The sequence below is a fragment of the Mobula hypostoma genome, chromosome 7, assembly GCF_963921235.1.
Source record: "Mobula hypostoma chromosome 7, sMobHyp1.1, whole genome shotgun sequence".
Taxonomy (NCBI): domain Eukaryota; kingdom Metazoa; phylum Chordata; class Chondrichthyes; order Myliobatiformes; family Myliobatidae; genus Mobula; species Mobula hypostoma.
Window position 1 is genome coordinate 62,861,732 of NC_086103.1, and position 25,731 is coordinate 62,887,462.

The 25,731-nt window shown below is 40.4% G+C and overlaps 1 protein-coding gene across 3 annotated transcripts in view; it reads left to right on the plus strand.

Moving 5' to 3' along the window:
• Window positions 1-25,731, plus strand: part of LOC134349352 (actin filament-associated protein 1-like 1) — a 209,034-nt gene that overhangs the window by 87,646 nt on the left and 95,657 nt on the right. The window contains exons 1-3 of one of the 3 annotated variants that reach the window (XM_063053530.1): window positions 4,079-4,223; window positions 11,507-11,635; window positions 16,072-16,149. In XM_063053530.1, the coding sequence (XP_062909600.1) occupies window positions 4,190-4,223; window positions 11,507-11,635; window positions 16,072-16,149 (241 nt within the window). In that variant the 5' untranslated portion in view covers window positions 4,079-4,189. Of the gene's footprint in view, window positions 1-4,078; window positions 4,224-9,949; window positions 10,085-11,506; window positions 11,636-16,071; window positions 16,150-25,731 lie in introns of those variants that run through there. The other 2 variants (XM_063053533.1, XM_063053532.1) reach the window with 2 other exon arrangements.

The following is a 25,731-nucleotide window of genomic DNA, read 5'->3' on the forward strand; positions in this document are numbered from 1 at the left end:
TACTTGAGGTGTCACAGAAATTTAAATTGATCTCCAATTGACTGTTCCCTGCAGATTGCAAATAGAAATAGATAATAATGTAGTTTAACTTGGTGTTTTATAGCTAGGTGGTCGTCAAGGCAGCACAAGTCTCTTCAGCAGTACTTCTAAAGGTCTTGGGAAATTCAATGCCACTTGAATAAGAAGCAGGAATTAGCTTAGAACCTGCAGTGTGTCTGCAAGAAAAGTTTCCTGCCTTGAGTTTCAACATAACATGAGTCATGGGAAATTGATGTTTAGTATACAGCACAGGTTAGAAATGGGATACCATGTAGGAAAAGGAAAACAATACAACAGGTTGGAAAGGCCACCCACCTAATCACTCACTGCAGATCCAACTTATAACACTGAATCCGTGCACAATTATCTTTCCTTTGTCTCTTAAGTTCTAAAAGACCTTGGAATTTGAAGAATGGTCCAGAAAAAAAGCAAGACCAAATATGGGTGGCAGTACGTTTAGGGTGGTCCCTGGGAGCTAAAAACTAGCAGAAGTCTAGAGGTGACAAGCAGAGATGTAATTTTTTTTTAAATGCTGCTTCTGGATCCACCTAGTTTTAACACTAAAACACCAACATCTTTGGGAAATTATGATTTTCAAGAAAAAAATCACCCTGCATTCCTAATGCACCCTAATGTTTAATTTAACATTAATTTAATGTTATATATTTATTATAATTTATTCTTCCTTAAATTATTATGTATTGCATTGTACCGATGCCACAGAACAACAAATTTCACACATGTGCCAGTGACATCAAATCTGATTCTGATTTTGATTTTAATACAGAGGATGAAGGAAAATTGAAACAGTCTTGTACCCCCGCTCAGAAAGGTGCAAGAGACAATTCACAGGTAGCATTACTGAAAGTCTAGGAATTCATCTTCACTGCTGTTACTCCTTAACTACATGATTTAAATGGTTTATTGTTGTCATATGTACAGTGAAAAACTTTTCTTTGCATGCCTTCCAAATGGTTCATTCCATAGAGAAGTACATCAAGCTACAGGCTGAGCACCCTCTTATCCAGTAATCCAAAATCTGAAAGCCTCTAAAATTCAAAATTTTTTGAGCGATAACATGACATCACAAACAGAAAATTCCACAAAGCGTTAGGAAGGTTCCCAAGCAATGTGCACATCACTGCACACCTCGGACAGTTCTGGGAAGTGACCTCACATATGTAATGAACAGAAGTTAGTGAAAAATAGAAAAACACTGCATAATGCAACAAATGAAGATCCTGAATGTGCATTGAAAGAGTGGATTCGTCAGTGATGGAGTGAACATATGCCACATAACAGTATGTTGATTATGAAACAAGCAAAGATCTATCGGGTTAAACTGAAAATTAAAGGTAATTGTTTCACGTGCAAAAGTATTAAAATATTATATAAAACTACCCCCCTCCTTTTGTAGTTGCTGTGGATCTGGCAGTTGTTTGAAATTGATGGTGGATATGAAGCCAATCGCAGTGCTGGAACCTAGTAATAGACACGGTCGGGGGTGGTCATTCAACTCCAACATTCCCAGCTCCATCACATCACACTGTGGACTGTTCACTTTGTGAGCTTCACACCAGCTGCACATATGTAATATAAATGGATTTTGTGTTTAGACTCCAGTCCCATCCCCAAGGTATCTCATTACGTATATGGAAGGAAATATTCTAAAATCCAAATAAATCTGAAATCTGACTCAGTTCCAGACCCAAGCATTTAGGATAAATGATACTCAACCTATAGCATGAAAGGAAAGAAATGCCGAATATGGTGTTGTTGTTAAACAGAAAATGCAGTGAAGGTAGGCAAATGATGTGTGAGGGCAATGATGGGATGGACTGAGAGATCAAGAGTTTATTTTTATCATAGAAGAGGTCCATCCGAGAGTCTTATAACAGCCAGGTAGAAGTTGTCCTTGAGCCTGGTAGTACGTGTTCTCTAGCTGATGGCAGGGGTAAGAGAGAATAAACAGCTGTGAAAGGCCCTTGATCATGCTAGCTACTTTCTCAGGACAGTGCGAGTCTAGATTAGTCATTGGAGGGAAGGTTGGTTTTTGTAATACCAAGTATATCATAATACCAAGCATTAAAAAAACCTGCCGGTTTAAGATAGTGCATCTGAAAACATGCGACAGCTTACTGGTAGATCAAAAGGCAAGAGATTCAACTAAAAACACTACTTATAATATCTTTTCTGAAGCAAATTGTGGTGAACCATTGCCACAAACAGTGAGGAGGCAAGGCTGGTTCGAGGGATCAGCCATGCTGGGGCATTGCGAGGTGCAACGTATTTAAGCCGTGTTAAATGCTGTTGGCTTAGTTTGCTTCTATTGTTTACATGATTGTGCTTTTTTTTCTCTCTCTCTTACTCTGCACAGTGGCTGTTGGACCTTCTGTTGTTAAAATTGGATTATTCAGGTTTCTTCCCTTGTAGCTGCCTGTAAGCAGACAAATCTCAAGGTGTATGACTTATTCTTTGATAATAAATGTGCTTTGAATCTTGAATCTTTGAATCTATATTAACAGTGTTACTTAAATAATAAAACTCTCAAGTTGCAAAACAAGCAACAAATGGTGCAGGTACATTTGGAGTAAAAGGATGAAGAGGATTAAATATCGAAGTGTTTTTATTTTTAAAAAATCAGTGATTCCATGCTGATCAGTTAATGATAAGTGATTAAAGTATCTAAAAACATACGCTGAAAGAGCTCAGTTTTCTGTTGAATCACTGTTTAATAAGTAAATTGTGAACTCATGTGGAAGGCTTTTAATTTCTGGCCTTCGTTCTGTAGTACTGCCTTTTGCTCTTGCCAATATTCCTCAAGTGTTCACCCAAGGGAGCATTTCATGTGTGTGTGATACTGTACCAATGGGCTTTTCAATCATAGCCTGATTTGTTTTCACCCAAAGTCCATACACATCTTTTCCAGTAAGGGTCACTGGTTAGCACTAAGGACTGGAAACCCTGGAACATAGCTTTCCCCTCCTGTGTCCAGGACTGTGGAGGGTAATATCCCAGCAGCTGCCGCAGCAACTTGGATCAGCCGGTTCGCACAGAGCAGAAATGTGCTTGGAAGTATTCAGCCGGTCAGGTGGGAATTGTAAAGTCAGAGATGGGAGTTCGTGACCGCCAAGTTTCAGGGTTGGTGCTCCAGGGTGAGGTGGAGGGGTGAAAAATGTTGGATTCCTTGAACTTTTAAGTGTGTGTGCGTTTAGACCGATTCCCCTCCCAGTTCCTATGGTACTGGGATAGGTGATTACTGAGGCCAGAGATCCTGGTGGGAATAGGATGGGGTGTTTGTAAAAGTGGTTAGGGAGGACAAGTCTACACATGGTTGGGAGAGTGGGAGGTCAGAAGAGGGGAGGAGAAGGAATATATTTTGGAAGAGAGCAGTCATTGAAACTTTTTCAAGAAACTACATGCCTTTTTTAATCATAATTTGTATTTTTCTAATTTCAGAGAATATCATGTTTCTAGTCAATGCTAAGCCCGATGATCTAAGTTAGAGCAACAATACAAGTTGTTACATAGCCCAGGGCACTAAGAAGGTCTGGCTCATTTTGTCTGATTTTAAAAAAATAAATCCTGTCTGAATGTTCAAGAGAGAAAAGGAAAAAATGAAACTGGGGGGGGGGGGGAAGAACATTCAGCATAATGTTTAGTCAGTTCTGATGACTGTATTCTTAATTGTACTACTATCAGCACCAAAGTGCAGTTCCTATTATTGGATATAAAGCAGGTATTAAAAAAATAACATGAAATTTAATTTTCAAATACTTAAGTTCATCCTTTAGGAGTTGTAAATGCTTCAATATTGTCACATAGTAGGAAGCTGGAGGTTACATACTAACAGCAATGAGACACACTGGTGCCAGTAGAGTAACCCTGCTGATTAACTGAGCTTGTGGTAGCAATCATAAAAGAGAGGAGTGTTGAACCAATGAAACCAAAGCAACAAGTTACAGGTGGAAAATGAGGCAGGACACGTCGCTGAGGGAGGGATTAAGGAGGGGTGCTCAAACACAACAGCAGAATTCATTCAACTGAGTGAGAGTCTTGACTGCAATAGCTGGTCTGGAGCTGAAGAGGATAATTTAACAATTGGATATAAAACATTTACTGGAACTGCTTGCCAGATTTGGAATTAAATATGTTGTCTGATCCTTACAAAGCTGCTGAAAATCGTAAGTTCTGATATTTTTGGTTATTCAGTTTAACTACAAAGAGGTTTTTCCAGTTTGGGGTTTTTATTTTCTCTTTCTGTAGTGGAAATAAAGTTGATAACTGTTTTTAAAAAGCAGAATTAATGTAGAATAAGTATTTTATTTAAATCGAGAGATTGTCAGATTTGCCTTGCATCATATTTTGTATAAATAGATAAGGCAAAGTTTAAATTACATTACGGTGTGGCTTACCCAAATGATATGCTTATAAAACAGTAAATTTATGGTTATCCTACTATGCACTATACTTAAAGAGTAAGCCTCCAGGTCATGAAGGCTTGGAATTTGGTACTTTTCAGCAGTTCATGCACTGTTATGAATAACTGACGGTAGATGCAGCAGTCATTGGAAGTTAAGATAGGTTGAAATGAATACCTTTTAATTCAATATTGTAGTTGCCTTGAATGTGGCTTGAATCTGAAGTCGATGATCTAACACCAGAATGAAAAGGATTGAAATTACCTGTATGAAGGGAATTATTCCACCTTGCTCCAAAGTTCAGTTTTATCTCAAATCCTGATTTATATTCTGTGATGTGGGGATTTCCTGCTTTTTTTTGTGCGGCTGTGTGTTGTGTATATCAAATGTGGCTCAAAAGTCTGCAGAATTTTGCATATAAGCTACATACATATACAGAGACAACTTGCCACATCAGTTGCAGCTGCTGGCCAGTTCTCCTGCTTGTTTCCTATTAGAATGCCTTGCCTCCCATTTAGAGAGCCTCATGTGTGAGCTCCTTACAGCTGCAGGAGCTGGGACCCTATCAAATTACAGACAGCAAAAAAAATCTTGGTTTTTTTGGTAATTTTGAAGCAGTTTTAATTACTTATACTCACTGATGTCTACCCTGTTTTGTTTTTGTTACTTTTAGTGGAGTTTTATGATGTTAGTTCACCTTGAATTAATAATTGAAAATCTTGCCCAACTGCATGTGACTACTGATAGGAGTTAGGTGTCTAAATGTATTGAAGCTTTAAAACTACAGAATTAGAACATCATGTTCAGAGTTTTCTTTGAGTCCAATAATTTTGGCCTATTTCATGTTCACGTCTGCTTTGATGAGAGTCACAGTTATTGTAAGCACAGCTGGCATCTGCAGGGGTGTGTCTGTTTCAGCTCATACATCCTATCCCAACAGCATATAAAAAAGAAAGTACAGTAATCCCAAACCAATTTGGAAGATAATTGCTTTTCCATAAGGAAGAAACAGAAGACTTCCATTTGTATAGATATCCCAAAATCACTTCACATTAAACTTAATGTGGATACAAAACTATTGTGTCACTATCTTTGAAGAACAGAATCTTTGTCTTGTCCTGAAGCAGGATTGTCTCCATCAATCAATAATTTCTAAATATCAATATAATTTAAAACTTCCCTTCACAAATTAATACCAGTCTTAAACTGTTATCAAATGGAACACACAAGCAGGGCGATGTCAGTCCATGTGAATGTGTAAAATTGGGAAATTTTATTTGTGGCATGTGTGAAACTTTGGGAGAATAAATCTATGAAACTGCATTTTTCTTAGGAGACCTCAGAAGTTAGTTTAATAATAAACATTCGAATGTGTCAATGCACTCTTAATGTTTAACTGTATGCAACCACAAGTTAAATCAGAAGTCTGGTGGAAAAATAATTTCATTTTCCTTTCTACCTGAATTATTACCACAAGCCATTCCCTGGTTATGAATGCCCAACCTATGGATACCCCTACACATGAATAAACTTTCATAATATTCATTTCAGGAGTCTAGCATTTGTTCATACAAATGACAGAACTGGTTTTCTATCTTCACTTTTAGTAATTGTTCTATCTTATCAGTCTTGTGTGCTTTTGATACCATTCCTTAAAACATTATGTAAGTATAGTTACTATATTGAGGATTTCTATATTTTCCAATTTATGAATATCTGCAAATGCAGAACCCATTCATTATCTGGGGACAGCCTGTACAGGCTTGTAAACTACTTCTGTAAGAACTGAGTCTAAAACATTCCATCTATATGTCTTTTTGGAACCAGCCTAAAATTAACAAGTTGTTGTTACTCAATTTCATGTTCCTTACTTCTGATTTTTTGTGGCTTCCTTCTGATCCTTTGCATTCTCTCTAGCCCAGCCCCTTGACTTTGCAAGAGCAGGGGTTTTCTGCACAGGCCATTTGTTCTCTGTTCTTTGCACTCACCAAGTTCTGAGGGATGGTTACAGACTGAGATAAGTCCCAGAGGTACTGACATCAAACAGTACCTCCATGCTCGATGTTTGTATGAGATTATCCTGTTGTAATTAAGGGGGTGGGGATGGCAACATACCTCCAGTAACCACACAGTCTAGTAAGTGCTGAGGTCCAACTTTCACTTTGATCGACAAAAGGGAGACGGGAAATGAGGGATGAGTGTTTTGGATATTATATTCCCCTTCAATGGCAGAGGAAAAGGGAAAAGAACAGAAGTATGCCTGATCTCCACGTGTTCCTACATTCAAAAGGGAAAACTAGTACAGCACAAATTACTTATGTAGCATTATCCTTCCCTCAACTCAGTGTGGATCTCAGTTTATTCACTGGGATAGTGGTGGCTATGGCTCCAGTCAGAGATCTGTAAAATGGATGAGCATTGGGAGCGGAGGGAAGGGTGGTATCTAAGCTGACACAAACAAATGATCAGGGGTTAGGGAGGGAGTTTTGATGTAGAGGTCAGGGATTGAGAGTGATTGTAAGTGATGCATGGTAGTGATGTCATGGATGGACAGAAAGGGAAAGAGATGGATCAGAGTGTTGATGAGTGGTGATTGGGGACTGTGATGTGCATTGGTCAAGGTTTTTGAGCCTGGGCTTCAGAAGGTTATGAAAGCAGTGGAGATAAGGTCATGATTGTAATTGGCTTTGAAGGGAGAGCTGGAAGAATGGTGGCTATGTAAAGGACCTGTTTGATAGAGAGCCTTATCCAGTGCTACACTTGAAGACCAGGTCTCCACAGTAAGTCCAACAATATTTGTAGCTTGGTTAAGTTCTCCTATGAAGCTCCATTAAGCAGCTTTACATGGGGATAAAGTTCATCTCATCTGCCCCAAAAACAGAATTTATGTCAAGGCTACAAGAGTAACTTAACCAACAATGCCTGGTTAAATTTCCATAGCATTGCAAAAACCGTAAGTGGTAAGAGTTGTCTTTTTTCTAGAAATAAAATTGAATTTCAAGTGCGTCACCCCAAAACAAAAACAGCTGTATGGAATTGAACTGTTAGGCAATAGAACTTAGTTAACTAATGTATTTTCCATAGTGTCTCTGAATAAAAAAACATTAACTGACACAATGCAAAATTAAGTGCACAGCCTTAAGCTACAAACCAAACATTTGGTGTTTAGTTCATAAGAAGAAAATCATGCTTGGCAGAGCCACCTGTGTTGCCTTGCGTTCAGGCAGCGTATCTTTTAAATGTCAGCACTGATTACTGAAAATCTCTGCTAAGTCTTGACAGCTAAGATAAAGAAGGGAGCTTGTTCACTTAAATCCACTGTGACCTAATTCCTTCAACAGGTTTGAATTCCAGTGTAACAAGTAACCTATTAACCTGCCCCCATGAATCATCCTACACTCTGCTTTGGACTGACTTTTGCTGCTTTAAACTCATGAGTTTAGTTTGTACTCAAGTATTATAAAGTACCAGAGAGTGCCCAGTTTATAGTTAGAGCTTATGGTTAATAGTCTGTTTCTAAACTCCAATACAAACAGAAGCATGTTTTGACATGTGACTGTGTCACCACCTTGGTTGCGGTAGTTAAAAATCTGTTAAATACTTGCAGTTGTCAACTTTATATGTGCGTAGACTCAAAAACTAATGTAAAGCAGAAAGCACCAAATCTTGAAGTAACCTTGTAATAATACAAAGTCTTGCAAACATTTGAAGAATAGAAGTTGGAATAAGTCCATTTTTCCCTTTGGGCCTCCCTCACTGTCCAGATACTTCACCTTAGAACTGCTTTCCTGTATTAACCCACATCCATTGTTTTCTTAACATCCAAAATTTACAGTTTTTTTTACATTCACCTTGGACGTACTTAGCAAATGTTAAGTGCTGAATTCCAAAGATTCATTGACCCACTTGGTTACAAAATATCTTCTCATTTCATCCCTTAATGCGCAACCTCTTATTTTGAACCCATGGCCCTTGGCTCTATGAGCTTCAGCCAGGAGGTAAAACATCTCTGCTTCTACCTCTCAAGCTTTGTAAGAGTTTTGCATATTTTAATGAAGACCTCTCATTTATCTAGGTTTAGGAGAGCATAAAAATAGCTGTTCTGATTTCTTGAACTTTTTAATCTACAAAACCTTTCAGAAACTTCTCCATCCTTTCTTGACAGAGTGAATTAATTTTGTATTAATTATGTAGAAGTATTGGTGATTAAGTCAAAGTATCCTTGAAGCCCTCCAAATGAAAGGAATTTTCAAAGAACAAAAAGTTGCAGTAAAAGGAAAAGGAACTTAATTTTCGATATCCTACACGGGAATATGCGAACTAAAAGATCATCTGTTCCACTAAACCAAATATATCTTGGTGATATATTTGGGCAAAATAGTAAAACAGCTCATGTTAAGAGCTGTGTTGTGATGTGCACAAAGAGACACTGAAGTGTTTATTTAGCAAAAAGGAGTGGCAGGCATTATGTTTGAGATGCTCTTGGAAGAAGAAGCCTGGTCTACCCAATATTACATGACATTTTTTCATATACTAGAGATCAAAGGTAACAGCGGGACGATAATACAGTTACAATGTACCTACAATGCTTCCTTTGAATTATACGTAGTTTTCAGACACCTCCTTCTTTGCACCCACACTCCAGACACCCAAAATGGATGTTAATCCCCGCTGACTCTAGCCTGCATTCATGCATACGCCTGTGTCTGAGATCTAAGTGGAGTGTTTCTTTGTTTGCAATTGACCCCAACCTGCAGCTCCAGAAAGTCCAATGTACAGAGCTGCAGTTTATATTCCATCTGTAATCCACATTCAGATCAGAAGACTGACTGCTGTTAAAATTAGTGTTTACTGCCTACCATAACTCCAGAATATGCCCGAACAAGCTGAATCTCTCTAATCAATAATAGTATGAGGAGCATGCTGAACAGTTTGAAAAGAGTGGGGTTTTTTTTCATTTTTAATCAGCTGGATTGCCAATAGAAATAGTAGACTCAAGAGATTTTCGGGTGGTTTAGAGTTCAGTGTAATCTCTGAAATACAGCATGAACATGTCATATTTCTTCACTGTATTACAGCTTACATGTTTTTGTTTTACCATCCAAGTCATTTACCAGAAATCAACAGTTCTAAGAACATGGAAACACTTAACGATAGACCTATTTTTGTCCATATTCCTTTTATCTGCTTTTCTGAAGTCAGTAGGCCACAACAATTTAGTAGGGGAGCTTATATTTTAAATGCTATATAAAATTAATGATAATGTTAAGTGAATATTGTACTAATGAGTTTTTTTTAACTTGGTTTTGTGTAATTCAGTGGGTCTTATGCTGTTCCAGTTCACAGGAAGTTGTGGTTAAAAAGTATGTGAGTGCTTTCTGTGGAAGCACTGTTATTTATTGACAAAGAAAATATCCCCTGCTGATAGTTTGACTTATTTATCTTAAGTTTGCTTTGGCCTCTGATCTAGCCATGAGGTATGGTAAGCCCAAGAGGGAGAGGAGGAGGGGGAGCGGAAGAGACACTGCTTGTGGAGGCTGGAAGTTGTGTGAATATGAAACACAGCAAGGAAAATGTCCTAGAAATATTTCATCATTGGCTGTGGTAAACTCTTGATTTCATTGGTAAGCAGCTGATTTTAGATTTACTTAAATATGACAAGCAAAAAGATGCAATGGATCATTTTAAGCTGGCAACAAAAAAAAATGGTAAATAAACATTGGATTAAAATACTAAACGGCAAAGCATTGGTTTATTGTAGTGGTCAGTTTTGGACATTAATGGTATTTTGGAAGTATTCACACTAGAACCAGGAGTGGTATTTTGCTTCCCTATTCAGGGGAATAAGAACACAGGAACATAAGAAATAGGACAAACAGTGGGCCTCGCCTCAAACCTGCTCGATTGACGGATGGCTTGTATGATCATTGGGCTTAAACTGGGCCGGGTGGATTGAAAAGGCAGGGTGTGGGGACTGGAGACGAAGGTCAGACTGATCTCTACGACGTTTACTCCACTCTTTGCCGCACTCGGGCTGAAGCTCTGGGCCTGCTGCAGCTGCTCCTCGCTTCATGTCTATGGACTCACTTCCGTTCTGAACGCTGTTGCTTGCTTTCATTATTTTCAAAATTTGTGTTTTTTTTATCTCTCTCTGCACATTCTTGTTTTCTTTTGATGGATTCTTTTGGAATTCTTGTTTCATGGCTGCCTGGAAGGAGACAAATTTCAAAGTTGTATGATATATACATACTTTGATAATAAATGTGCTTTCAGCTTTGCAGTTCACTTAGTGCAGAACTCATGCTCTGACCGAATACAAAGAAACTGTCAAATTATCGCAAACACAAGGAAATCTGCAGATGCTGGAATTTCAAGCAACACACACAAAAATTGCTGGCGAACGCAGCAGGCCAGGCAGCATCTATAGGAAGAGATACAGTCGACATTTCGGGCCGAGACCCTTCCTGTCGAAGGGTCAAATTATCGTACATGTTTAATTCATCAGAATGAGTTCAGTGCTGAGTTTGTACTCCTGAAATTGGGAGATTACTTACTGCAATACCACTCTGTTCATTTGTAATAGAACCAAATCTGTCATAGGTAGTAAGAGGAATGAGAGGTTATGAATTGAGGGCAGTGTAAAAGCTTATCAGCACAACATTGAAGTAAATATTCCCTCAGTAAATGTGCAGTAATGAATTAAGTTAGCAGTTCTTCTGTTGATTTCTTCTAACCCTGTGTGAATTGTTATCTCTTCGTCACCTCATTTCTCTTTATTATTTCAGCTGCTCCTTCAGGCACGACACCAACATAACTCCTGCACTGCTTTTAACATTATTGCCTTTGGCAGTTCTCCGTTGGAGGATCCGCATCTCTTTTTCATACTCCAAGATTATAATCGTTTCGATAAAGTGCTACGAGGCACTTGTCTGCATCTGAGAAACTTGTAAATGCTTGTTGGTTTAGTTTCAGTTGTAGCAGTTCCTACTGTTCACACTCAAACTTCTGTAATGGGCTAATTGTACAACTTGCTTTTCTTTCTCTAGTGGTGGAGCAGCTGATCCCAGAACTGAATCTCTTACTAAAATTACTGGACCATGAGTATCTGAGTGCTACAACCAGAGAGAAGACTATGACAGTGAGCAGCATGCTGCAACGGCTTCAGCCAGCCTCCGGTTAGTGATGGAAATTCAGTGACTTTGCACTCAATCCACTTGACGGAGCTCTAACCAGAATAGAGTCATATTTCCAGTCTCTTTCTTTATTTATGAAACAATGAGTTTAGTGCTCATGTGTATTTACCAGTTTAGGAGCTGATTGTCTCACTTACCATATGATTTCCTTCTGTAATAAGTGAATGGGGCACTATCTACAACCTGCCACAGATGCAATCCATGCCAGACCACAACTAGTTAATTGGAAGTATGCCTTGTGGGAGGTTGCTCCCAAGGTGAAAATCCCAGGTTCTTGAGTTATGATATTTTTGTGGTATAAAACTCTTGAACTAAATTGTCAAGTTCATTCAGACATAAGAGTTTGCAAAAATATGTGATACCATGGCACTAAGGTGCTCTTGGGAGGTTGAGGCTGAGGCTTTCTGAAGGCACAGCTGGTTTTTCTTCTGGTTCAGCAGCAACTGCGGTCCTGTAGTTCTAGCACCCACCAACCTCAGGTTAATCAGAAAGGAATCAAACCTGATTCACTCCCTTTAATTGGAGCATTCCTCACTTTATTAAGCCCAAGATATCAAAACCCGTACTACTCTAAAAATGCGGTCTTGTAAGCACTGTTTATTTTAGGACCAAACAATTTAAAATGGATATATTCCAGTGTGAAATAAGATAATAAATATTTTCACTTAGTTCCATGTAACACCAGAAATTAAACCAGGCACTTCCCAACTTGAGTCATCCTGGCACGATGTGATGTCTACATGTAAAATAAAACACTATAGCGGGGAGCAGGCTCTTCGGCCAGTGATGTTGTGGCAAACTGATTCAGCTGATGACACCATATTAAACTAATCCCTTTTGCCTATACATATCCATATTTCTCCGCTGTCTCTATCTGCTATGAATAAACTTAGAAAGTTCACAGGACAACAATTCACTATCAATGAGCCTCATTCCCCACACAATATTTCTTTGAAGCATTGCAAGGGAAATCAGATTGCCTACCCCAGGGAACAGCTGTGATTACTTGGGTATCAACCATGTATTTAAAATGAGACCCTGGGCTTTCCATTTGACTGAACCGCATTGTGCACCAATACCACCCCAGAACTGTCCCGAGCTCCATTCTCCTGCCTTCCAGTCCTAAGCCATCACCACAGACCTGCACCCTTCTATAGAAGGCCCAGAAACATGAATGACACTTCCTAGTCTCAGATAGATCTGTAACTACCACCCTCTCCCTTCCCTGAGACATAGGCCTCGGCCCTTGTTCCAAATGCTGGCTGGTGGCGTAGTGGCATCAGCGCTGGTCTTTGGGGCGGAAGGTCCCGAGTTGGAATCCAGCCGGCTCTTATGCACGTTTTCCATCCATGCAGGGTTGAGCATCGAGCTAGCAACTCGACCTCGTAAAAAACAGATTGCCTGCTACAGAAACATCAACCGCAAAAGTTCATGGCCTATGCTCTCTCGTGGAAAGGCAATTTCTCTCTTTCTCTTCTTTCTTGTTCCAAATGCCATTATTTCACTTTGTTCACTTGCAAATGAAGAACAATTTGCAATAACTGTTTGGCACCTCCGATACTCCTGGGTGCTGATGGTATTTGCAATATAAGACCCACAAGTTTGATGTCATAAGCTAAATTAGTTTGCCACAACATCATAGGCCAAAGAGCTTGTCCCCTGCTATACTACATGTAGACATCACAACGTGCCAGGATAATGCAAGCCTAGTTTAATTTCTGGTGTTACATGGAGCCACCTGAAAATATTTGTTATCCTATTTCACACAAGCACGTTTCCATTTTAAATTGCTTGGACCTAAAATAAACTGTGCTACGAGACTCGCAGTGATGTTTCCACAACTTAAAGTGTTTCTTTCAGACATTTTTATGCATTTCTGTTTTACAAAATTTAACTATGAAGATCTGTAATTTTTAACTATTTGTTGCCAAGCCTGCATTGCCAATTAGTTAACAAATTTTGTTATCCATCAAGATGGCCTGATGGTAAGTAATGATAAGGTTTCTAGCTGTGCCTGTTCGCAGATGATAAGGCATAGTAATCAGCATTTTTCCTTTCATCATATGTGGGTATGCAAAATGAGCAAACAGTTGCTTCACATCTTCAAAGTGATTAGAACAGAATTTTGCTGTCCAGCAATTTCCAGGAACACAGAGCCAAGTGGTTTACTGGCTTTGAAGTTTAGCCGCCCAGCTGTGACTTGACCACATGGGTGCCCCTTTAGGGTTATTGTGAAATTTGAAAGTGTGCTGCATTTAATTCGTCACCACTTAGTGTCAGAAGTGTTTTAGGGTATGTTTCATCATTCTGTAGACTAGTAATAAACACATTGGCACATGGAATTTAATTATGCCCAACAATAGGCACATAAATATTATATACTACTGCCACTTAAACAGTGAAGCCAGTGGTACAGTCCTTGATTTTAGTTTGTTAATCTGGGCTGTAGTTTGTAAAGAATAGTTTGATCTGTGTGTATTACAGTAAAGTCTGTCACTTTACAGGCAATTTGGATGATAAGTTAAGTACCGTACTTGAGACATATAGCATATTGCTACTAGTACCAAAAAGAAAATATTAAATCTGAAATTGCAACAATTTCTGACTTACAAATTCTCACTAGGAGGAGATTTTAAAGCTTTAGGTTTCCAAAGTTATAAGAATCAGGGGTAATATTGTTCATAATTACATATGACGAAACAATATTCTAAAAGTAGAGGTTGATAGGTTCTTAATTATTAAAGGCATCAAAGGTTACAGGGAGAAGGCAGGAAAATGGATTTGAGAGAGAAATTAAATCAGCCGCGATGGAATGGTGAAGTAGACTCGATGGGCTGAATGGACTAATTCTGCCCCTGTGTCTTACGGTTTTATTCAAAAACCTGAGCCTGGTGTTGATGTCCCTGGCTTGGAGCTAGTTTCTTTCCAGAATCTGTTTAAGTTAACTTGATCAAAATCAAAAAGGAAAATATTGAAGAGGTACTACCTATTAAGGAGCAGCTCTTTCATACACCAGAGACAGTCACAAGTAGGTTGAGGTCAACTGAACAAAGATTAAGAGACGGTGGAAATTTGGATCACAATTTTAAATCACAGTTAACAACAGGAATTCTGCAGATGCTGGAAGTTCAAGCAACACACATCAAAGTTGCTGGTGAACGCAGCAGGCCAGGCAGCATCTGTAGGAAGAGGTCTAGTCGACGTTTCAGGCCGAGACCCTTCGTCAGGACTAACTGAAGGAAGAGTGAGTAAGGGATTTGAAAGTAGGAGGGGGAGGGGGAGATCCAAAATGATAGGAGAAGACAGGAGGGGGAGGGATAGAGCCAAGAGCTGGACAGGTGATAGGCAAAGGGGGATACGAGAGGATCATGGGACAGGAGGTCCGGGAAGAAAGATGGGGGGGGGGGGACCAAGAGGATGGGCAAGAGGTATATTCAGAGGGACAGAGGGAGAAAAAGGAGAGTGAGAGGAAGAATGTGTGCATAAAAATAAGTAACAGATGGGGTACGAGGGGGAGGTGGGGCCTTAGCGGAAGTTAGAGAAGTCGATGTTCATGCCATCAGGTTGGAGGCTACCCAGACAGAATATAAGGTGTTGCTCCTCCAACCTGAGTGTGGCTTCATCTTTACAGTAGAGGAGGCCGTGGATAGACATGTCAGAATGGGAATGGGATGTGGAATTAAAACGTGTGGCCACTGGGAGATCCTGCTTTCTCTGGCAGACAGAGCGTAGATGTTCAGCAAAGCGGTCTCCCAGTCTGCATCGGGTCCCCCCCCCCGCCTTGTCTTTCTTCCCGGACCTCCTGTCCCATGATCCTCTCGTATCCCCTTTTGCCTATCACCTGTCCAGCTCTTGGCTCTATCCCTCCCCCTCCTGTCTTCTCCTATCATTTTGGATCTCCCCCTCCCCCTCCAGCTTTCAAATCCCTTACTCACTCTTCCTTCAGTTAGTCCTGACGAAGGGTCTCGGCCTGAAACGTCGACTGCACCTCTTCCTACAGATGCTGCCTGGCCTGCTGCGTTCACCAGCAACTTTGATGTGTGTTGTTTAAATCACAGTTTATATCTTTGAATACTCCAATTCTTTTCCATCCAGGAGATTCACAGATTTTAATTATTGTCGTGAGAAATATTGAATCACTGTATGCGACAGATGCTTCAATGACAAATTTCTACCTGACAGCACAAGCTAAGCAGCAAAAAGTTGGATTTTGATTTGCCAGCATATAAGCTATAGAGTGGTGGTTCCTTAAGCAATATGGTTTCAAGTTGGAAACTGATATCGTGACAGTTGTTCAAACCAATATTTGTAATAGTTAATCAGTGGAAGAAAGTGAGAGAATTGGAGTGCAAAGTTTCCAAATTTTAGTTTTCACTTGTTATAATTAGATCTTGCCGTATCTCTTTCCTCTGTTTCAGAGAAAAGCTACATGTACATGAATACCTCAGACTGTCGGAATGGCACAAGTTTTGTGGAATCCCTATTTGAGGAGTTTGGTACGTAATGTAGCAGTTTTGCTTTAATAGTAAGCAAATGCAAGTTCAAGGCTAATTCTAACTTTTAAGAACTATGGGGGCCCAGATTTGTTGTTTTAATAGAAGCACAACTGCCAGTATGCACTGCAATTGTAAAATAAAATGTAAAATGTAAAATAAAATGTCTTGTGTCTGCAAATGTACAGTGAAATGTAGCAGTCCATAAGTTGTTGTCAAAAAAATCCTGCATGTCCCGGCATGAGTAATTGCTACCTCTGTGGAATATGACATGAAGTTATATAGTTAAGTGTTATTCTAAATGCTAACAGCTTATAAACAAAAATCAGAACATTGAGAGAATTCAGCAGGTAAGGCAGCACCTGTGAGATAAAAGGTGTATGTTGACGTTTTGTGTCAAGAACCTGCATCAGGATTGAGAGGAAAGATTTTGGCAGTTTAAGGTTGAGGAGGGTGGGGGAGCGGCAGATGGGGTAGAGGGAGATTGGAAGCTGATAGGTGGAAACAGGTGGGGAGGTGGGCAGACGGAATCAAATGCGGGAAGGGAAGAAGCAAAATAGGAGAAGAAAGCTGGGCAGACAGGAGAACACTGACGTGTGGGTTACCTGAAATTGGAATATTCATTATTCATACATTGGATTGTAAACTACCCAAGCAAAAAATGAGATTTCTTTCTTCCATTTTACAGTTGCCCTCATTGTAAGGCTAGAGCAGGCCGAGGATAGACAAGTTGGTGTGGGAGAGGGAAGGAGAGTTAAAATAATATGTAACTGGAAGCCACTGTGGACAGAGTGCAAGGGTTTTGCAGAATAATTACTTAGTCTACGCTTTATTTCACCAATGTAGAGGAGACCACACTGTGGGCATTAAATGGCAGACCGAGTTGGAAGGGGTGCAGGTGAACCTCTGCCTCACTTGGAATAACTCAAAACTCGGTCTTCCAAGTAAGGTAGAGGTTTACCAGTGGTCGACCGCAACAGCCACCTCAAGCTTCCGGTTTTGTGCATTTTAACTCTCCTTCCGCTCTCATACTTATCTATCTGTCCTCTGCCTACTGCATTATTAGAGCAAAGGCAAAAGCAAATTGGAAGAACAACATCTCATTTCATTTGGGTAAAATGAGATATTGTTCTTCCAATTTGCTTTTGCCTTTGCTCTAAATGTAGGAATTTAGGTATAAATGTAGAATTTTCCATTTTCTGGTAACCCACACCCCCTAGAAACACAACTGATCATAAATACTCAAACCTGGTGCAGCAAACAGTTTGCTGGAGGAACTCGATCTGCACCTCGACCTGCTGAGTTTCTCCAGCAAATTGTTTGTTGTTCCAACTCAGAGCTCTGGGATTGTCTCCCCACACACACCCCACCTGCCCATCTAGTTTTCTTCTCACTTTGTTTACCTTTCCCATCCCCTCCCCACCTGGTTCCACCTGCCTACCATCCCCTCCCCATCTGATTCTACCTATAACCTAACCAGAATCTGTACCAAACCTAATCCCCCTCCTGGTTCCATCTGCCCATCACTTGCCCTCTATCTTATTTTACCCAACACCCATCAGTCTTTACCTCATCCAACCACTATGCCCCTTGTACAGCTTTATACAAACAAGCCCTTCGGTTTCCTATCGATCCTGATGCAGGGTTTTTGACCCAAAATGTCAGTTTACACTTTTTAGCTCCACAGATGCTGCTTGACTTGCTGAGGTCATCTAGCATTTTTTTTTGTTGCTATTCTTGTGAAACTGATGGCAAAATCTGCATAGGGTTATGCTTTTAAAGATTCTATTCCTACAGTAGTACTGTGAGTAAGAAGGTGTAGTTATTGTGTGATGATTTATAAAACCTGTCCCAATTATAAATGCAGAATTAGTAATAGAGAATGGGATTGGAAAACTTTTGATAAATATATTGCTTTTAAAAAAGAATTGAAATGATTCTGTTATTTCAATATTGAAAGCCTGATTGTCCACTGCAAATTATACTTTAGCTTTAATCAAGTTACTGACAGAGACATACATTTCTTAGAAAGCCAAATGCTCACTCCACCATCGACATACAGGCATGTCAAACTTCAAATTTATTGATGTATTTGTTGATGCTTTGGAAAAGGTAACTAAAAGCAGATCTTTTTTTAACCCTATGTAAGTGGTATTCAAATGTAATAGAAGAAAATTCCTGGCTTTTTGACCAATTCCTATTTCATTTTGATTGAGATAAAATATGACAAATTACAGTACAGTTAGTGTGAGGAGAAATCAGTAAATAGAGGAGTCTGGATGCTGTAGATTGATCAAAGAAAGATATGATGTTGAGTGGGACTAAAGTCTTCCAACTGACAGCAATGCAGTTGCTCCTGTAAGTAACACTATGAAACATAATATAGCAAAGCATAGCACTAAAAAACAACTCTTCTAATCAACCATCTTCTGATTAATAAAGCAAAGTATAGCTTGAATAAAGAATTGGTGGAAAAAGTCCCTCTGATGGCATTCACTCAAACCATCCTGCCCCCTGCCACTCATCCCCATTACCACTGCCTGTCCATTTTAGGACATTAGTCATGTAATTCTCAATCTAATTCAAATAGCTCCAACTTCTAAACTTGTCCCAGTCTAAGACTTCAATCTTTTTATCTGATATTTAATGGAAAAATAGCTTTATTGTTGTTGAGTAGCCATTGACTTCATTGTAGAAAACAAAATATTTTATTTCTATGGTTTGTTTGCACTGCACTGCAGCCCTGGAGATTATAAAGAACCCTCTGAATATCATTCATGCTTCTTCAATTTTAGTTAACATTGTGCATGTTTGCAGTTATTTCAAACTGGACATTTATATTTTCCATTCGTGTCCCATTAAGAATACTTCAACAAACGTGAACTACAGGGAATGAAGAGTCCATAAATGAACAAATTCCATTCATCAACTAGAATGTCAGAAGATAAATTCAATATAACTAGAGGCATTAACAATGAAAACTATCTCGGTACAGCTCTTTAACAGAAGAGTTTCTGCAAATACTGGAAATCTAGAGCATCACACAAAATGACAGAGCTATTCAGCAGGTCATGCAGCACCTACAGAGGGAAATAACCATTTGGCATTTTGGGCTGAGACCTTATTGAAGAGTCTTGATAAAGGGTCTCGGCACGAACAATCAACTGTTTATTCCCCTCCGTAGCTGTTGCCCTGACTTGCTGAGTTCCTCCAGCATTTTGTGTGTTGCTCAGTACAACTCATCTTCAATTTAAAAAGAAATCAGTCGGTAATTACAGACATAATAGAATGAACCTTAAAATTGGAGATATCACAGATTAATAAGAGAATGAAATCCATACAAAACAAAATTCAAAACAAATTGTAGTTCATGGGGGTAAAATAAGGAAAAAATGGACTGCATGTGAATTACTATGTTGTAATGATTTTATTGAAAATCTTCAACAGATTGTAATCTGTAGATTGAAATGTTTACCACTATCCTTGTCTCAAATCCTCTTGCTATCATTCATTAATAAAGAACTCACTTTAATGGTGACGGTTGTAATCTGTGAAGAACCAAATTTGAAATAGTTTTATCAATGGTGATGCAGGGTGAGCCAGCAGCCATCAATTCCAAACTAATTTTGATGTGACGGCTAATTAATACAATTGACGTATGTCGTCATCTCAGCATGGGACAAATATTCCCTTGTTAGTTGTTTTCACAACATAAAGTTGGTTAAGGAAGGACTGGGGGCTGCAACAGGTGCCGTTAGTCACTCTGTTATGGGAAAAGATAAAAAGTGGGCTCCAAGCTAATCCATACTGAGGTGGAAATTTGATACAGGAGGTTATGTTGATGAGATATCTCATTTATCCAGAAAAGCACTCTGAGAACTCCAAGTGATATTCCTTTGAAATGGCAGTACTTGTTGACCATTTAAGGTACACAATGGATAAGAACAGTGACAAGAACCAATGCTATGTTTTCCTCAGCTTGCACAATTAAGTATGATCAATATAGTCACACTGTCATTTGCAAACAGAATCACTTGGCAATACTTTCTCACGTATTGCTGTCATTTTCAATTCCAAAGGAAGCAGGCATCATAGAGCCAATGATGTATTTCAGTTTCTTTAATAATTTATTGCTTTCTTTAGAACTTCAAGTTGGTCTCCTGTGACAGAGATTGTTACTTCATCTCCTCATCCTCTCATAAGAGATCCTCTTCAGAGTTTGTCGTGATAAATTTTGTAGTGGAGAAACAAGCAGATGAAAAGAATTCCAAGTTGAATCAACGTCAGATTGAAGATCGTTAACAACCTTTGCCAGAATAACTTGGTAGCTATTGCATCAGTCAGACCACATCACCATCATGTGCTCTACTACAATAAGCCAATCATTTTAATGAATAGCATCACTCACCATCTCAAATAAATCAAGCTTTTGCTCAAGAATGTCAGAAAATCACAACGGGGAAAATGTTCCACGCTCTTCTGCCTTTCCCATTTCACACTCTTGCAGGTGAATTATAAATCCTTGTGCTCCATCAAGGCATCATTTTTGCGGCTGTTGGAAGGTTGTTCCCTTTCCTCTTTAGTCTGCAATGTTGTCCATGATGAGTCAAGCAAGTGTCTTGTTTGAGATGTGCTGGTTTCACTATGCTGGACAGGAACTCTTTAAGGTGGCTCTGCATGAGTTCATCCATCTAAGAGGTTTATCAACAAATCGTTCAGATTGCGTTTGATATGTCCTTGTGAATGATGAATACACTTTTCTCCAATATATTTTGAAGCAGTTTCTGATGTGGGGGTGGGGGGGCCAAAATGCTTTGGTGTGCCAAAAAAAGAACTGCAATCCAATCTCTAACCAAGATATCTATCTGTTCTTTCTTTTGAACTGACGACTCAAATTCTTTTTCTTCTCCTCATGTTAATGTTCTTTTTTTAATAGCCTCTCTCCACCTATATTTTCCTTTTGTAAAACCTTTCATTGAAAAAAAAAGCCTTTCACTCCTCACCTTTGCTGCCTACTGCCCAGTCTCTATTCTCCAGAGTTTCTAAATATGTCCTATGCCCCCCACCATTTCCAGAACTTCATTTGATCAAGCTTCTATCTCTATAACAGTCCTGTTTTTTTAATTCACTGTTGGAATAGAAACATAGAAAACCTACAGCACAATACAGGCCCTTCAGCCCACAACGTTGTGCCGAACATGTCCCTACCTTAGAAATTACTGGCCTTACCCTTAGCCTTCTATTTTTCCAAGCTCCAGGTACCTATCCAAATGTCTCTTAAAAGAGCCTATCGTATCCACCTCAACCACCATTGCCGGCAGCCCATTCCATGCACTCACCACTCTCTGTGTAAAAAAAACTTACCCCTGACATCTCCTCTGTACCTACTCCCCAGCACCTTAAATTTGTGTCCTCTTGTGGCAACCATTTCAGCCCTGGGAAAAAACCCCTGACTATCCACACTATCAATGCCTCTCATCATCTTATACACTTCTATCAGGTCACCTCTCATCCTCTGTCGCTCCAAGGAGAAAAGGCACTTAACCTGTTTTCATAAGGGACGCTCCCCAATCCAGGCAACATCCTTGTAAATCTCCTCTGCACCCTTTCTATGGTTTCCACATCTTTCCAGTAGTGAGGCGACCAGAACTGAGCACAGTACACCAAGTGGGGTCTGAGCAGGGTCCTATATAGCTGCAACATTACCTCTTAGCTCCTAAATTCAATTCCACGATTGATGAAGGCCAATACACCGTATGCCTTCTTAACCGTAGAGTCAACCTGCGCAGCTGCTTTGAGCATCCTATGGACTCAGACCCCAAGATCCCTCTGGTCGTCCACACTACTAAGAGTTTTGCCATTAATACTATATTCTGCCATCATATTTGACCTACCAAAATGAACCACTTCACACTTATCTGGTTTGAACTCCATCTGCCACTTCTCAGCACAATTTTGCATCCCATCAATGTCCTGCTGTAACCTCTGGCAGCCTTCCACACTGTCCACAACACCTCCAACCTTTGTCATCAGCAAATTTACTAACCCATCCCTCCACTTCCTCATCCAGGTCATTTATAAAAATCACCAAGAGTAAGGGTCCCAGAACAGATCCCTGAGGCACACCATTGGTGACCGACCTCCATGCAGAATATAACCCGTCTACAACCACTCTGTCTTCTGTGGGCAAGCCAGTTCTGGATCCACAAAGCAATGTCCCCTTGGATCCCACGCCTCCTTACTTTCTCAATAAGCCTTGCATGAGGTACCTTATCAAATGCCTTGTTGAAATCCATATACACTACATCTACTACTCTTCCTTAATGTGCTTTGTCACATCCCCCAAAAATATGCCTCTTGCTAACAATCTATGCAATTATTGTCCACCCTGAATCGACCCGACTTCAGGAGTATTAAGAATCGACCATTTTGATAGATTCAACACTATATGTAAATCAGTTGGGGGATAAATATGGTTGGTTCCCTTCTTTGAAGGGACTAAATAGTTCTTTATGGTAATCCAACATATTCTTGATTACCATTACTGAGATTTTATTTTTAAATTTCCATCTACTTGAATTTAAGTTCTCCAACTGCCAGTGTCTCTGAATCAAAGGCCCACAACTCTGATTGCAAATCCATTAACTTAGCTATTACACCACCATTTCATAACCAGCACTTAGCAACACACTGACCTGATGAAGGGTCTCAGCCTGAAACATCGACTGTTTACTCTTTTCTAATGATGCTGCCTGGCCTGCTGAGTTCCTCCAGCATTTTGTGTGTCTTGCTTGGATTTCCAGCATCTGCAGATTTTCCCTTGTTTGTGATAACCAGCACATAGCAAAGTTAATGACAAATGACAGTGATTGCAGTAAACTTCCATAAGCATGCTTCTTAAAATGGCTGCAGTTTTTGACACAGTTGTACTCCTACAGTGCCTTTCCACTATTGCCTTGTTGGGCAGGAATGTACCTGCCTAGTTCTGTTCTCGTGTATCCACTTGAAGTCAGAGAACCAGCAGCAAAGATTGCTCTTCTCAGCCCTGCTCTATTATCCAGGTAGGGTCACTCCTATCGCTCCTCCTGTTACTCAGTAACGTCAACTAAGGCATGCGAGATTTCAGGTATATAGTCAGCACATTCATCTCTATCTCATGTCATCTCACTTGCCCCTTTCACATTCCCTGATCTGTCACAAGGCATAATCAACATCCAGAATGGATGGACACTGTGTGTACCAACTAAACATTGGGAAGATCGAAGCCAGTGTTTCCATCCTATCCCAGGGATTTTCTGAAGCTGAAGCACACTGTTGCAACCTTTTCCTCTTGTTCGCTGTTGCAACCTTTCTGTCATGTTTGGCACTGAAGGTAATTTTCAACTTCACGCTCGACTGGACTATCTGCCTCTACTTCCGTTATAGTCCCCAGTGTGACTCCTACCTATCAGCTCTACTATTTTGCCATTTTCCATTCCTTTGTAACCTCTAGCTAAACTTATCCAACACATTCTTGGCTGACCCCTGGTCTATTCTAAATATAATTATCCAAAACTCTGTGGCCCTTGTCCAATTTCAAACAAAGTTCTGTTCACACATCACCCTAGCGGCCGTACACCTGCACTGGCTTCTCATTTACCAACAGCTTTATTTTAAGATTCTCCCAACTTTCAAATTCCTCCTTTGCCTCATCCCTCAGTAGCTTGTGATGGTATTGGCACCCTGTCCATAAAGCCCTAAATTGCAAAGAAGGTTTTAAGCCCTACCCAATATAGATATCTATGAGTACCTTCACTACAGGGAAGTTACATAGTATTGTATCCACCTATCATGTGGTGAAGCTTAGCTGCCAATACCCAATGCTTGAATGGTTGGTCACACCTCCGTACCAATGAGGAGAAACTAAACACGAGATTCTGCAGATGCTGGAAATCTAAAGCAACACCCACAAATTGCTGGAGGAAATCAGTAGGTCAGACAGCATCAATGGAAACGAATAAGCAATCAATGTTTCCGGCCAAGACCCTTCATCAGGGCAGGAAAGGAAAGGAGAAGATGCCAGAATAAGAAAGTGGGGGGAGTGGAAGGAGTACAAGCTGGAAAGTGACAGGTGAAGCTAGGTGGGTGGGGGAGGGATGGGGATCAAGTAAGAAGCTGAGAGGTGATAGATGGAAAGGTAAGAGGCTGGAGAAGAAGGAATATGATAGAGGAGAGTGGACAATGGGATAAAGGAAAGGAGGAGGGACATCAGAGAGAGGTGAAAGGCAAGTGAGGAAAGAGGTAAGGGGGAGCAGAGTGGGGAAATTAAGGAGGAGGAAGAGGAAGGGGGGAAAATTACTGGAAGTTGGAGAAATCAAAGTTCATGCTACCTAGATTGAGTATTGCTCCTCCAACCTGAGAGTGGCCTTGATGTGGCAAAATAGGAGGCCATGGACCGACAAGTCGGAAAGAGAATGGGAATTGGAATTGAAATGGTTGAATTGAAATTCCAATCCCATTCCCATTCCAACATGTCAGTCTATGGTGTCCTCTTCAGCCGCAATGAAGCCACTCTCAGGAAACATTGATTTCTCCAACTTTCAGTAACTTTTCCCCCTTCCTCCTTCCTTCTCATCATTCCTAAAAATCCAAAACTGGGATGCTATTTATACTAGCAACATACATCAAAGTTGCTGGTGAACGCAGCAGGCCAAGCAGCATCTATAGGAAGAGGCGCAGTCGATGTTTCAGGCCAAGACCCTTCGTCAGGACTAACTGAAGGAAGAGTGAGTAAGGGATTTGAAAGCTGGAGGGGGAGGGGGAGATGCAAAATGATAGGAGAAGACAGGAGGGGGAGGGATAGAGCCGAGAGCTGGACAGGTGATAGGCAAAAGGGGATACGAGAGAATCATGGGACAGGAGGCCTAGGGAGAAAGACGGGGGGGGGGGCGACCCAGAGGATGGGCAAGAGGTATATTCAGAGGGACAGAGGGAGAAAAAGGAGAGTGAGAGAAAGAATGTGTGCATAAAAATGAGTAACAGCTGGGGTACGAGGGGGAGGTGGGGCCTAGCGGAAGTTAGAGAAGTCAATGTTCATGCCATCAGGTTGGAGGCTACCCAGACGGAATATAAGGTGTTGTTCCTCCAACCTGAGTGTGGCTTCATCTTTACAGTAGAGGAGGCCGTGGATAGACATGTCAGAATGGGAATGGGATGTGGAATTAAAATGTGTGGCCACTGGGAGATCCTGCTTTCTCTGGCGGACAGAGCGTAGATGTTCAGCAAAGCGGTCTCCCAGTCTGCGTCGGGTCTCACCAATATATAAAAGGCCACATCGGGAGCACCGGACGCAGTATATCACCCCAGTCGACTCACAGGTGAAGTGATGCCTCACCTGGAAGGACTGTTTGGGGCCCTGAATGGTGGTAAGGGAGGAAGTGTAAGGGCATGTGTAGCACTTGTTCCGCTTACACGGATAAGTGCCAGGAGGGAGATCAGTGGGGAGGGATGGGGGGGACGAATGGACAAGGGAGTTGTGTAGGGAGCGATCCCTGCGGAATGCAGAGAGAGGCGGGGAGGGAAAGATGTGCTTAGTGGTGGGATCCC